The 14,284-nt window shown below is 34.7% G+C and overlaps 1 protein-coding gene across 1 annotated transcript in view; it reads left to right on the top strand.

Moving 5' to 3' along the window:
• LOC134695469 (hyccin-like) overlaps positions 1–12,662 on the top strand; it is a 74,269-nt gene extending 61,607 nt beyond the window's left edge. The window contains exons 7-12 of the mRNA XM_063556739.1: positions 2,606–2,727; positions 3,705–3,800; positions 8,828–9,016; positions 10,336–10,423; positions 11,435–11,582; positions 12,199–12,662. Of these exons, the coding sequence (XP_063412809.1) occupies positions 2,606–2,727; positions 3,705–3,800; positions 8,828–9,016; positions 10,336–10,423; positions 11,435–11,582; positions 12,199–12,662 (1,107 nt within the window). The remainder of the gene's footprint in view (positions 1–2,605; positions 2,728–3,704; positions 3,801–8,827; positions 9,017–10,335; positions 10,424–11,434; positions 11,583–12,198) is intronic.
• The last annotated feature ends 1,622 nt before the right edge of the window (positions 12,663–14,284 follow it).

Genomic DNA, 14,284 nt, shown 5'->3' with positions numbered 1-14,284 from the left:
ATATTTTGTAGCCCTCAGCTCTCAGCAGTTTATCCCTGTCAGAAAGTGCTTTATCTATATATTTTATATATTGTAGCCCTCAGCTCTCAGCAGTTTATCCCTGTCAGAAAGTGCTTTATCTATATATTATATTTTGTAGCCCTCAGCTCTCAGCAGTTTATCCCTGTCAGAAAGTGCTTTATCTATATATTTAATATATTGTAGCCCTCAGCTCTCAGCAGTTTATCCCTGTCAGAAAGTGCTTTATCTATATATCTAATATTTTGTAGCCCTCAGCTCTCAGCAGTTTATCTCTGTCAGAAAGTGCTTTATCTGTATATTTAATATATTATAGCCCTCAGCTCTCAGCAGTTTATCCCTGTCAGAAAGTGCTTTATCTATATATATTGTAGCCCTCAGCTCTCAGCAGTTTATCCCTGTCAGAAAGTGTTTATCTATATATATTGTAGCCCTCAGCTCTCAGCAGTTTATCCCTGTCAGAAAGTGCTTTATCTATATATATTGTAGCCCTCAGCTCTCAGCAGTTTATCCCTGTCAGAAAGTGCTTTATATATATATTTATTATATTGTAGCCTTCAGCTCTCAGCAGTTTATCCCTGTCAGAAAGTGCTTTATCTATATATTTATTATATTGTAGCCCTCAGCTCTCAGCAGTTTATCCCTGTCAGAAAGTGCTTTATATATATATTTATTATATTGTAGCCTTCAGCTCTCAGCAGTTTATCCCTGTCAGAAAGTGCTTTATATATATATTTATTATATTGTAGCCTTCAGCTCTCAGCAGTTTATCCCTGTCAGAAAGTGCTTTATATATATATTTATTATGTTGTAGCCTTCAGCTCTCAGCAGTTTATCCCTGTCAGAAAGTGCTTTATCTATATATTTTATATATTGTAGCCCTCAGCTCTCAGCAGTTTATCCCTGTCAGAAAGTGCTTTATCTATATATTTGATATTTTGTAGCCCTCAGCTCTCAGCAGTTTATCCCTGTCAGAAAGTGCTTTATCTATATATTTTATATATTGTAGCCCTCAGCTCTCAGCAGTTTATCCCTGTCAGAAAGTGCTTTATCTATATATTTTATATATTGTAGCCCTCAGCTCTCAGCAGTTTATCCCTGTCAGAAAGTGCTTTATCTATATATTTTATATCTTGTAGCCCTCAGTTCTCAGCAGTTTATCCCTGTCAGAAAGTGCTTTATCTATATATTTTATATTTTGTAGCCTTCAGCTCTCAGCAGTTTATCCCTGTCAGAAAGTGCTTTATCTATATATTTGATATTTTGTAGCCCTCAGCTCTCAGCAGTTTATCCCTGTCAGAAAGTGCTTTATCTATATATTATATTTTGTAGCCCTCAGCTCTCAGCAGTTTATCCCTGTCAGAAAGTGCTTTATCTATATATTTAATATATTGTAGCCCTCAGCTCTCAGCAGTTTATCCCTGTCAGAAAGTGCTTTATCTATATATCTAATATTTTGTAGCCCTCAGCTCTCAGCAGTTTATCTCTGTCAGAAAGTGCTTTATCTGTATATTTAATATATTATAGCCCTCAGCTCTCAGCAGTTTATCCCTGTCAGAAAGTGCTTTATCTATATATATTGTAGCCCTCAGCTCTCAGCAGTTTATCCCTGTCAGAAAGTGCTTTATCTATATATATTGTAGCCCTCAGCTCTCAGCAGTTTATCCCTGTCAGAAAGTGTTTATCTATATATATTGTAGCCCTCAGCTCTCAGCAGTTTATCCCTGTCAGAAAGTGTTTATCTATATATATTGTAGCCCTCAGCTCTCAGCAGTTTATCCCTGTCAGAAAGTGCTTTATATATATATTTATTATATTGTAGCCTTCAGCTCTCAGCAGTTTATCCCTGTCAGAAAGTGCTTTATCTATATATTTATTATATTGTAGCCCTCAGCTCTCAGCAGTTTATCCCTGTCAGAAAGTGCTTTATATATATATTTATTATATTGTAGCCTTCAGCTCTCAGCAGTTTATCCCTGCCAGAAAGTGCTTTATATATATATTTATTATATTGTAGCCTTCAGCTCTCAGCAGTTTATCCCTGTCAGAAAGTGCTTTATATATATATTTATTATATTGTAGCCCTCAGCTCTCAGCAGTTTATCTCTGTCAGAAAGTGCTTTATCTATATATTTATTATATTGTAGCCTTCAGCTCTCAGCAGTTTATCCCTGTCAGAAAGTGCTTTATCTATATATCTAATATTTTGTAGCCCTCAGCTCTCAGCAGTTTATCCCTGTCAGAAAGTGCTTATCTATATATATTGTAGCCCTCAGCTCTCAGCAGTTTATCCCTGTCAGAAAGTGCTTTATCTATATATATTGTAGCCCTCAGCTCTCAGCAGTTTATCCCTGTCAGAAAGTGCTTTATATATATATTTATTATATTGTAGCCTTCAGCTCTCAGCAGTTTATCCCTGTCAGAAAGTGCTTTATCTATATATTTATTATATTGTAGCCCTCAGCTCTCAGCAGTTTATCTCTGTCAGAAAGTGCTTTATCTATATATTTATTATATTGTAGCCTTCAGCTCTGAGCAGTTTATCCCTGTCAGAAAGTGCTTTATCTATATATTTAATATATTGTAGCCTTCAGCTCTCAGCAGTTTATCCCTGTCAGAAAGTGCTTTATCAAGATATGACCACACAGAACCAGAGATTTGGAGAAGTGGACCTTATCCTCAGTATGAAGCTATCAATGGTCAAAATAGGTAACACATTATTATTATAACATTATTATGAAAATATTGAGTTATCTCCCATATTACAATTTTCCTTCTTTATATGTCTGTTTTTATACCCCCTTATACCCCCGCTTTAAAAAGGGGGGGTATACTGTTTTACCTCTGTCTGTCCGTCCGTCCGTCCCATGAAATTTTTGTCACATTTTTTTTCTCAGGAACTACAATACAAGGATTTCTGAAATTTGGTTTCAGGGTTTATCTAAGTCAGCTATACCATGTGATGCGTTTTCAGATTGATCACTTAACAACTTCCTGTTTACCAAACACTTGTATGATTTTACACATGATAGCCAAGTTGAAAATTTTCGTCACATTTTTCTGAGGAACTACAATACAAGGATTTCTGTAATTTTGTTTCAGGGTTTATCTAAGTCAGCTATACCGTGTGATGCGATTTCAGATTGATCACTTGACAAATTCCTGTTTACTGAACACTTGTATGATTTTACACATGATAGCCAAGTTGAAAATTTTCGTCACATTTTTCTCAGGAAATACAATACAAGGATTTCTGAAATTTTGTTTCAGCATATATATAAGTCAGCTATACCGTGTGATGTGTTTTCAGATTCATCACTCGACAACTTCCTGTTTACCAAACACTTGCATATTTTTACACTATTAATATTATCCACTTGCGGCGGGGGTATCATCAGTGAGCAGTAGCTCGCAGTTTACTTGTTTAATCAAAAAAATATTATGAAATAAATGATGATTGTGAAGTTATAAATGTGCAATATAAATTTAAAGTAAAAGAAATTCCTAAATTTATTTATATGATGTTGCTGTGCCAACTGTTAAGCTACATCCAATTTTTTAGAATCAGTTAATGGTAAACTTTGTTGAATTTAGGGAAAGCATTGAATTCACTCTTAACAATGTTTCCAACTATCCATTCAACATTATATTATATTTTAATATAAGATTTTTTTTTAATTTTTCAGACAATCTATCCTGTCCTATCTGTTACAATGCTATAATTCCTGTATCAGTGACCTGTCAGAACTCTCTCATCAGATGTATTGTAAAGCTTGCTCCAGGTAACATTATGTATCTGTCTCTTATAACCTCTCCCCAGGGTATCCTATCCTATCTGTTACAATGTTATAATTCCTGTATCAGTGACCTGTCAGAACTCTCTCATCAGATGTATTGTAAAGTATGCTCCAGGTAACATTATATAGCTGTCTCTCTCCCCTCTCCCCAGGGTATCCTGTCCTATCTGTTACAATGCTATAATTCCTGTATCAGTGACCTGTCAGAACTCTCTCATCAGATGTAATGTAAAGCATGCTCCAGGTAACATTATATAGCTGTCTCTCTCCCCTCTCCCCAGGGTATCCGGTCCTCTCTGTTACAATGCTATAATTCCTGTATCAGTGACCTGTCAGAACTCTCTCATCAGATGTATTGTAAAGCATGCTCCAGGTAACATTATATAGCTGTCTCCCTCCCCTCTCCCCAGGGTATCCTATCCTATCTGTTACAATGTTATAATTCCTGTATCAGTGACCTGTCAGAACTCTCTCATCAGATGTATTGTAAAGCATGCTCCAGGTAACATTATATAGCTGTCTCCCTCCCCTCTCCCCAGGGTATCCTATCCTATCTGTTACAATGTTATAATTCCTGTATCAGTGACCTGTCAGAACTCTCTCATCAGATGTATTGTAAAGCATGCTCCAGGTAACATTATATAGCTGTCTCCCTCCCCTCTCCCCAGGGTATCCTATCCTATCTGTTACAATGTTATAATTCCTGTATCAGTGACCTGTCAGAACTCTCTCATCAGATGTATTGTAAAGCATGCTCCAGGTAACATTATATAGCTGTCTCCCTCCCCTCTCCCCAGGGTATCCTATCCTATCTGTTACAATGTTATAATTCCTGTATCAGTGACCTGTCAGAACTCTCTCATCAGATGTATTGTAAAGCTTGCTCCAGGTAACATTATATAGCTGTCTCCCTCCCCTCTCCCCAGGGTATCTTGTCCAATCTGTTACAATGCTATAATTCCTGTATCAGTGACCTGTCAGAACTCTCTCATCCGATGTATTGCAAAGCTTGCTCCAGGTAACATTATATATCTGTCTCCCTCCCCTCTCCCTAAGGTATCCTGTCCTATCTGTTACAATGTTATAATTCCTGTATCAGTGACCTGTCAGAACTCTCTCATCAGATGTATTGTAAAGCTTGCTCCAGGTAACCTTATATAGCTGTCTCCCTCCCCTCTATGGTTGGTATCCTGTCCTATCTGTTACAATGTTATAATTCCTGTATCAGTGACCTGTCAGATCTCTCTCATCAGATGTATTGTAAAGCATGCTCCAGGTAACATTATATAGGTGTCTCCCTCCCCTCTCCCCAGGGTATCCGGTCCTCTCTGTTACAATGTTATAATTCCTGTATCAGTGACCTGTCAGAACTCTCTCATCAGATGTATTGTAAAGTATGCTCCAGGTTACATTATATAGCTGTCTCCCTCCCCTCTCCCCAGGGTATCCTATCCTATCTGTTACAATGTTATAATTCCTGTATCAGTGACCTGTCAGAACTCTCTCATCAGATGTATTGTAAAGCTTGCTCCAGGTAACATTATGTATCTGTCTCTTATAACCTCTCCCCAGGGTTTCCTGTCCTATCTGTTTCAATGCTATAATTCCTGTATCAGTGACCTGTCAGAACTCTCTCATCAGATGTATTGTAAAGCTTGCTCCAGGTAACATTATGTATCTGTCTCTTATAACCTCTCCCCAGGGTATCCTATCCTATCTGTTACAATGTTATAATTCCTGTATCAGTGACCTGTCAGAACTCTCTCATCAGATGTATTGTAAAGCATGCTCCAGGTAACATTATATAGGTGTCTCTCTCCCCTCTCCCCAGGGTATCCTGTCCTATCTGTTACAATGCTATAATTCCTGTATCAGTGACCTGTCAGAACTCTCTCATCAGATGTATTGTAAAGTATGCTCCAGGTAACATTATATAGGTGTCTCTCTCCCCTCTCCCCAGGGTATCCTGTCCTATCTGTTACAATGCTATAATTCCTGTATCAGTGACCTGTCAGAACTCTCTCATCAGATGTAATGTAAAGCATGCTCCAGGTAACATTATATAGCTGTCTCTCTCCCCTCTCCCCAGGGTATCCGGTCCTCTCTGTTACAATGCTATAATTCCTGTATCAGTGACCTGTCAGAACTCTCTCATCAGATGTATTGTAAAGCATGCTCCAGGTAACATTATATAGCAGTCTCTCTCCCCTCTCCCTAGGATATCCTGTCCTATCTGTTACAATGTTATAATTCCTGTATCAGTGACCTGTCAGATCTCTCTCATCAGATGTATTGTAAAGCATGCTCCAGGTAACATTATATAGGTGTCTCCCTCCCCTCTCCCCAGGGTATCCGGTCCTCTCTGTTACAATGTTATAATTCCTGTATCAGTGACCTGTCAGAACTCTCTCATCAGATGTATTGTAAAGCATGCTCCAGGTAACATTATATAGGTGTCTCCCTCCCCTCTCCCCAGGGTATCCTATCCTATCTGTTACAATGTTATAATTCCTGTATCAGTGACCTGTCAGAACTCTCTCATCAGATGTATTGTAAAGCATGCTCCAGGTAACATTATATAGCAGTCTCTCTCCCCTCTCCCTAGGATATCCTGTCCTATCTGTTACAATGTTATAATTCCTGTATCAGTGACCTGTCAGATCTCTCTCATCAGATGTATTGTAAAGCATGCTCCAGGTAACATTATATAGGTGTCTCCCTCCCCTCTCCCCAGGGTATCCGGTCCTCTCTGTTACAATGTTATAATTCCTGTATCAGTGACCTGTCAGAACTCTCTCATCAGATGTATTGTAAAGTATGCTCCAGGTTACATTATATAGCTGTCTCCCTCCCCTCTCCCCAGGGTATCCTATCCTATCTGTTACAATGTTATAATTCCTGTATCAGTGACCTGTCAGAACTCTCTCATCAGATGTATTGTAAAGCTTGCTCCAGGTAACATTATGTATCTGTCTCTTATAACCTCTCCCCAGGGTATCCTATCCTATCTGTTACAATGTTATAATTCCTGTATCAGTGACCTGTCAGAACTCTCTCATCAGATGTATTGTAAAGCATGCTCCAGGTAACATTATATAGCTGTCTCCCTCCCCTCTCCCCAGGGTATCCTGTCCTATCTGTTACAATGTTATAATTCCTGTATCAGTGACCTGTCAGAACTCTCTAATCAGATGTATTGTAAAGCTTGCTCCAGGTAACATTATATAGCTGTCTCTCTCCCCTCTCCCCAGGGTATCCTGTCCTATCTGTTACAATGCTATAACTCCTGTATCAGTGACCTGTCAGAACTCTCTCATCAGATGTATTGTAAAGCTTGCTCCAGGTAACATTATATAGCTGTCTCTCTCCCCTCTCCCCAGGGTATCCGGTCCTCTCTGTTACAATGTTATAATTCCTGTATCAGTGACCTGTCAGAACTCTCTCATCAGATGTATTGTAAAGCTTGCTCCAGGTAACATTATGTATCTGTCTCTTATAACCTCTCCCCAGGGTATCCGGTCCTCTCTGTTACAATGTTATAATTCCTGTATCAGTGACCTGTCAGAACTCTCTCATCAGATCTATTGTAAAGGTTGCTCCAGGTAACATTATATATCTGTCTCTTATAACCTCTTTTCATGTTTAATAATTATGAATTTCATTTTCTTATACTTCTCAAGGATTTTACTAAAAAAAGCATTGACTCCACACATATCAAACTAACAATTAAACAACACACATGTTTATCTGCAAATGTTAGATTATGTTTTGCCTTGAATTTCGTCTTAAATGCGGAAAAAGACATGGGTTGCTTTTAAGGTGACGTTAATGATGATGCCATTAATGTAGACAATTGTCAAGTTAGTTTGAAAGGAACTTCTTGTGATAGATCATTGATATTTGATATAGAAAGTTGCATTAGGATTAGTACATATCAGTTTAAAGCCTAATAATCAGCAATGTTACATGTTAAGTTTTCTGCTTAAGTTTGTTTATGCATCAAGGATTTAAGATTTTATATTTCTATTACAGACTAGCTACAACAGGCTTTGATGATTTAAGATTTTATATTTTATTACAGACTAGCTACAACAGGCTTTGATGATTTAAGATTTTATTTTTTATTACAGACTAGCTACAACAGGCTTTGATGATTTAAGATTTTATTTTTTATTACAGACTAGCTACAACAGGCTTTGATGATTTAAGATTTTATATTTTATTACAGACTAGCTACAACAGGCTTTGATGATTTAAGATTTTATATTTCTATTACAGACTAGCTACAACAGGCTTTGATGATTTAATATTTTATTTTTTATTACAGACTAGCTACAACAGGCTTTGATGATTTAAGATTTTATATTTTATTACAGACTAGCTACAACAGGCTTTGATGATTTAATATTTTATTTTTTATTACAGACTAGCTACAACAGGCTTTGATGATTTAATATTTTATATTTTATTACAGACTAGCTACAACAGGCTTTGATGATTTAATATTTTATTTTATTACAGACTAGCTACAACAGGCTTTGATGATTTAATATTTTATATTTTATTACAGACTAGCTACAACAGGCTTTGATGATTTAAGATTTTATTTTTTATTACAGACTAGCTACAACAGGCTTTGATGATTTAAGATTTTATTTTTTATTACAGACTAGCTACAACAGGCTTTGATGATTTAAGATTTTATATTTTATTACAGACTAGCTACAACAGGCTTTGATGATTTAAGATTTTATATTTCTATTACAGACTAGCTACAACAGGCTTTGATGATTTAATATTTTATTTTTTATTACAGACTAGCTACAACAGGCTTTGATGATTTAAGATTTTATATTTTATTACAGACTAGCTACAACAGGCTTTGATGATTTAATATTTTATTTTTTATTACAGACTAGCTACAACAGGCTTTGATGATTTAATATTTTATATTTTATTACAAACTAGCTACGACAGGCTTTGATGATTTCAGATTTTATTTTTTATTACAGACTAGCTACAACAGGCTTTGATGATTTATCAGACATATCATGTTCAGTTAAACCATCAGCCAGCTTCCATCTCCAAGACTCACCTCCGCCACAAAGTAAACGGAAAAGTCATGTGGGAGAATTGTTACCTAGGATAGCCATCTCCCCGACACTTATGACGGAGATGGTCTCAGGGCTTTATTATATTATGTAAGTCTCTTTCATTAATAAAATAATACATGTTCTATACATCATTGAGACACAAACAACCAAAACACATATTGATTGTATGTGTAACAGGGATAGAGATTGGATCTCATCTGATTGTTAATTGCCTTCCTGTTTGATGTAACAGGGATAGAGATTGGATCCCATCTGATTGTTAATTGCCTTCCTGTTTGATAATTGTGTAATCAATTAGCTCACTTAAAATTGATCATTCATTAGTTAATGACTATAGGGTATGGGGTTTTATCATGATCCTTGTTTGAGGCCATAATATAAGCAACTTTTGTATATTCTTCTTCAAAGCTAAAAAAACAACACTAAGTTATTAAAACTTTCTTCCTTGTTTCATACATGTGGTAATTCTTGTTTTCAAGATCGTGTTTCAAGCAAAGCTTTTAGTTCATAGTCTTTAATAGATTGGTCTTGGAATATTCTTAAATTTCCACAGTTTGGGGTTAGATTGTCAAAGGGAAATAATTGTATTAGATGGTCAAAGGGAGATAATTGTATTAAAAAGTAAAATCACAAAAATACTGAACTCAGAATTCAGTTGAGTGTTCAAAGGGAGATATTGTATTAGATGGTAAAAGGGAGATAACTGTATTTTGGTGGTCAAAGGGAGATAATTGTATTAATTAGTCAAAGAGAGATATTGTATTAAATGATCAAAGGGAGATAACTGTATTTGGTGGTCAAAGGGAGATAATTGTGTCAGGTGGTTGAAGGGAGATAATTGTATTAAATGGTCAAAGGAAGTTAATTGTATTAGGTGGTCAAAGGGGGAGATAATTGTATTAGATAGTTAAAGAGAAATAATTGTATTTAGTGGTCAAAGGGAGATAATTTTATAAGATAGTCAAAGGGAGATAACTGTAATAAGTGGTCAAAGGTAGATAATAGTATTAGGTGGTCAAAGGGAGATAATTTGAATCACAAATTAGGTCAAAACAGCAAACCTAGAGATAGATCTTTGGTCAAACATTGAAACAGCAAACCTAGGGATTGGTCTTTGGTCAAACCTTGAAACAGCAAACCTAGGGATTGATCTTCATTGGGGTCAAAACTATAACAGGAAATTGACATTGCTGCTTCTTCTAGAATACTTTGCACACTGCATTATCGAGAAATGTTTTTATCAGACCTGCATGCCTTTACACTGTTACCTTGTGACCTATAGTCCAAATCAACAAGTGGTTCTAGTACAAAGCAGGATGTATATCTTACTAATTTGTGTCCTGATATGTATCTGACATTTGCCCCTGGTCGTGAAACACTAATTCATCATTCTTTTAATTTTGTAGGTTTAACAGTGATAAATACTTAGCAACACGAGCCATTTTAGACATCCACAACAGGGCAAGTTATGAACTCTTCCCTGATGTACTTTTGGTAAGGTTTTTGATTATCTGTTTTTTATTAGTATTAGATGTATGAAGTAATGGTTTTCCATAAATTATTTAGTATTATCTGTCTTACAGTATAAATCAATCAATATCAATGAGATAATATTTATCATGTTCTGTAGATTAAATAATGAATGTGTGCATTTATGTGAGTCAGCTGAAAGCAATCACCAATCAATCAATCAATCAGTCAGTCAGTTATTGCAAATACTTGACCACTGGCAAATATGCAAAATCTTAAGTTAATTAAAAACAGAAAGTCCCTAATCATGCTAATCAAATGGCAAAATCAATAGCTCAAACACATCAAACCAATGGTATACAACAGTCATATACCTGACTTTGTATAGGTATTTTTTTATGTGGAAAATGGTGGATTACACCTCTAACATGTATAGACAGTCGCATACTATTCCATTATATTTTTACACCAACTATAATGTAGATTACAATTAATCAGTATTAAGCAAAAAAAAGATAATTAAAAAAAGATTGGATTGTCTCCCTTTGTTCATATATGTTTTTGTTCATTTTAAAATGTTTTATTTATCTGATTTTATGGTTTGGATAAAAAAAGTTTCTATAATTCTTCATCAATTTATCCCTTTCTGCACCCATTGAATAAAAGAAATTTAATCAACATGTTCTTTTGATCTCAGTACTTCATTGGTAAAAATCCGATTTGAAAAGAAAGAATAACTTTGCCTGCTTAATGTTAGAAAATCATTACAGAAACAGATTCCTCCACCAAATCTCGTGTAATACGATATTTATTCACTCTCGACAGTTAAATTTTAATTTGAAAATTTAACTGTCTCGAGTGAATAAATATTGTATTACACTCAGTGCAGTGGTAGAATCTATATATCTCTGTAATTCCCATCCAATTTATCCTTTTTAAGACTTGAAGATTAATTTTAATTATATGTAAATTGTTGGTGGCCTGTAGATTAATGTAATGTTTAATTATATGTAAATTGTTGGTCATCTATTTTAGGTAACGACTGCCATAAAGAATTCACTTCCTGCTGGTCACGAAGAAGATGGTCCAATGGGACTTATGACTGTCACTCCCTCTAGCTCAGGTCACACCATCGCCAAATCTGCTATTACTAATGCATCATTTAGAACCAAGAAACTGCCTGGTAAGGCACCATCTATCTATCTGATTAAGTTGCATTGCTAGTGCTCTCTTGCATGTACAATTTTGACAGATTTTATGAAACTAACATCATAGGTTTATATCAATAAATTCTTAAGGAAGTTCTCAAAATGAGTGCCGATCAAATATTTTTTGAAGAGTTGTGTCCCTTTGAAATATTAGTTATATAAAAAATTGACATGTTAGCACTCTCATGTGTACAATTCTTGCCAGATTTTTTCAAATACATTATATGAAAAGGTTTATAACACCAATGTCATAGACATTTTTTGCAAAAACAGTGCCAGCCAAGTAGTTTTAAAAGAGTTATGTCCCTTTGAAACAATAATTTTTAGGAACTTGCATTACATTTGCTCTCAAGCCTTCATTTTCAAGATATTCATAAAACAATCATTTTTTAGATATTGCTTTTGGGCTGATAAAATATGTACAATATGCATGGGGACATTGGAAATCTCTTTCTTTATAACCAAATTCATCTCCCTGGTAATAGAATAGACCTAAATATTTACTTCTTTATTACCAAATCCATCTCCCTGTTAATGGAATAAACCTAAATAATTACAAACAATATATAATGTAAAACATTTGTCTTTCAGATGACATTGATATCATAGAGGGAGATGAAAACTTATCAAAACTAGAAACAATTGATGAAGATAGTGATACGCCGACAAAATCACTCGGCAAATTACCGAAACTCGCTGATAAATTTAAAATGGGCATTAAAAAAATGGACAAATCTAAAGTGAAAGAGCACAAACGAGATAGTGATGTGTCACGGACGTTATCTAACGGTGACACCATAGATTCTGTACAGGTTAATGTAATAAAGAATAATTCCAGGTCAAGTGTAGATAACGTAGAGATGACAAGTCTAACGAACAAAAAGAATTCTATTCTGGAGGAAATAAATGAAGAGAAAGTCGGGTCGTCACCTCTGGGAAATCTACGACAAAAACATTCTAGTAGCTCACTTAAAGAAATGAAAAATAAACCAGGACACACTCGCCATTCTTCAGGGTCCTCTGTTAATACAGAAAACTGTAGTACGGATCTCTGATGAATACCAGGGGTAGGAGAGCCTTAATTGTTCATCAAAGATACCTGCTTACATAATAATTCCAGGGGGAGGAGAAAAACATTGATTATAGGCTTTCTTTCATCATTAAAAAAGTCTTGGGACTGATATCAAAGAAATGTGACTTTTATATACCGGTATATAAATAGATTATATTTGAATTTTGCATGTAAAATTATGAAAATATGCACATAAATCTAAAAATTGTTAGATTAGCATAAGAAGTCAAACCACTGTGAAATGTTTATCTGTTTAATATAACAGATGCATTTATTATTAACAAAAAGGCATTAACTTTTCTACATTGGCTAGAGGTATAGGGGGAGGGGGGAGATCTCACAAACATCTTTAACCCTACCTCATTTTTGCGCCTGTCCCAAAGTCAGGAGCCTTTGGCCTTTGTTAGTCTTGTATTATTTTAATTTTAGTTTCTTGTGTACAATTTTGAAATTAGTATATAACAGATGCATTTATTATTAACAAAAAAGGCCATTTGGAGTTCTTTTAGAGTTGCACTTTAAAATTACACCTTTTGACAGGTTTCTAGGGGAATTTATTCAAGGATTAACAGAACAAAACTAAACCATGAGTGTAGTATCACCTTCAGTCTTTAAGATCAACAAATAAACCTATAGCTTTTAAAAATTTTTTAGTTAGATTCTGTTGGCCTATAGTAATTTTACAGTTTGGCCTGTGGTTAATCATGAAGACTGTTGCTACCTATGTAAATCTCTGTTGTAGAGTCTGAGAGGCCTTTAACTTGTCATCTTTGTAAAGGATTAGGATTTCATTTCTAATTCAGTCTGTACTTAAAGGTTATTAGCTTTATAAAAGTTGCAAACATCAATTAATGTTATCTTTCCCACATATTTCTGCAGTTAAAAACATTTGTAGATACTAATAACATACGTTTTTATTACCGGTACTGTAAATTCAGAAATTAATACATTCATTTATTTTTGCAATTTTTCAAGGTGAGTTAGATTTATACAGTTTTTAAAAAAAATGCATACAGGTACTATTTAATCATTGGTTATCAGAATGCAAGTTCTTGGTATTGCGATACTCACACAGTTATAGGATTTGCATTGATATAAAGCTCGCAATTATTTCTGAATTTACAGTATATGAAATATCATTGTAGATAAATTTTAAATTACTCTCTACTAATATTTACATATTTTACGTTTTTTGTAATTTTGTGTTTTTATTAAATTTTATGATTTACGCCCCCTTTTAATTAATTACTCTTTATATAGACATATTTTTTGTTAATTTGTGAGTTTGGATTGCTGTCAAATCTCCATTTCATTTTAAATATGGAAATCAAAAAACATTTTTCATTTCAGAAGAACTTATTTTATTTTGTTATTTAATTTATTATTTTGTATTTATTACACAACAATCAAACAACAACTGACTGTTCAGCTTTTTCCTGATATTTCAACATCCAGTTATCTCCCTTTGGTCAATTCTTAGATCTGAAATAGATAATGCTCAGTGTGGTATCTTAAGAGTTTTTGTTGTTTTGGCTGGTTTGTTTCTGAACTTACATCTCTTTAGTTATAATTATTGTTTTGTTTGCTGTATTAATAAAGTATACC

Source organism: Mytilus trossulus, chromosome 13 (assembly GCF_036588685.1).
Source record: "Mytilus trossulus isolate FHL-02 chromosome 13, PNRI_Mtr1.1.1.hap1, whole genome shotgun sequence".
Lineage (NCBI taxonomy): Eukaryota > Metazoa > Mollusca > Bivalvia > Mytilida > Mytilidae > Mytilus > Mytilus trossulus.
This window is presented reverse-complemented; position numbering and strand designations above follow the sequence as displayed.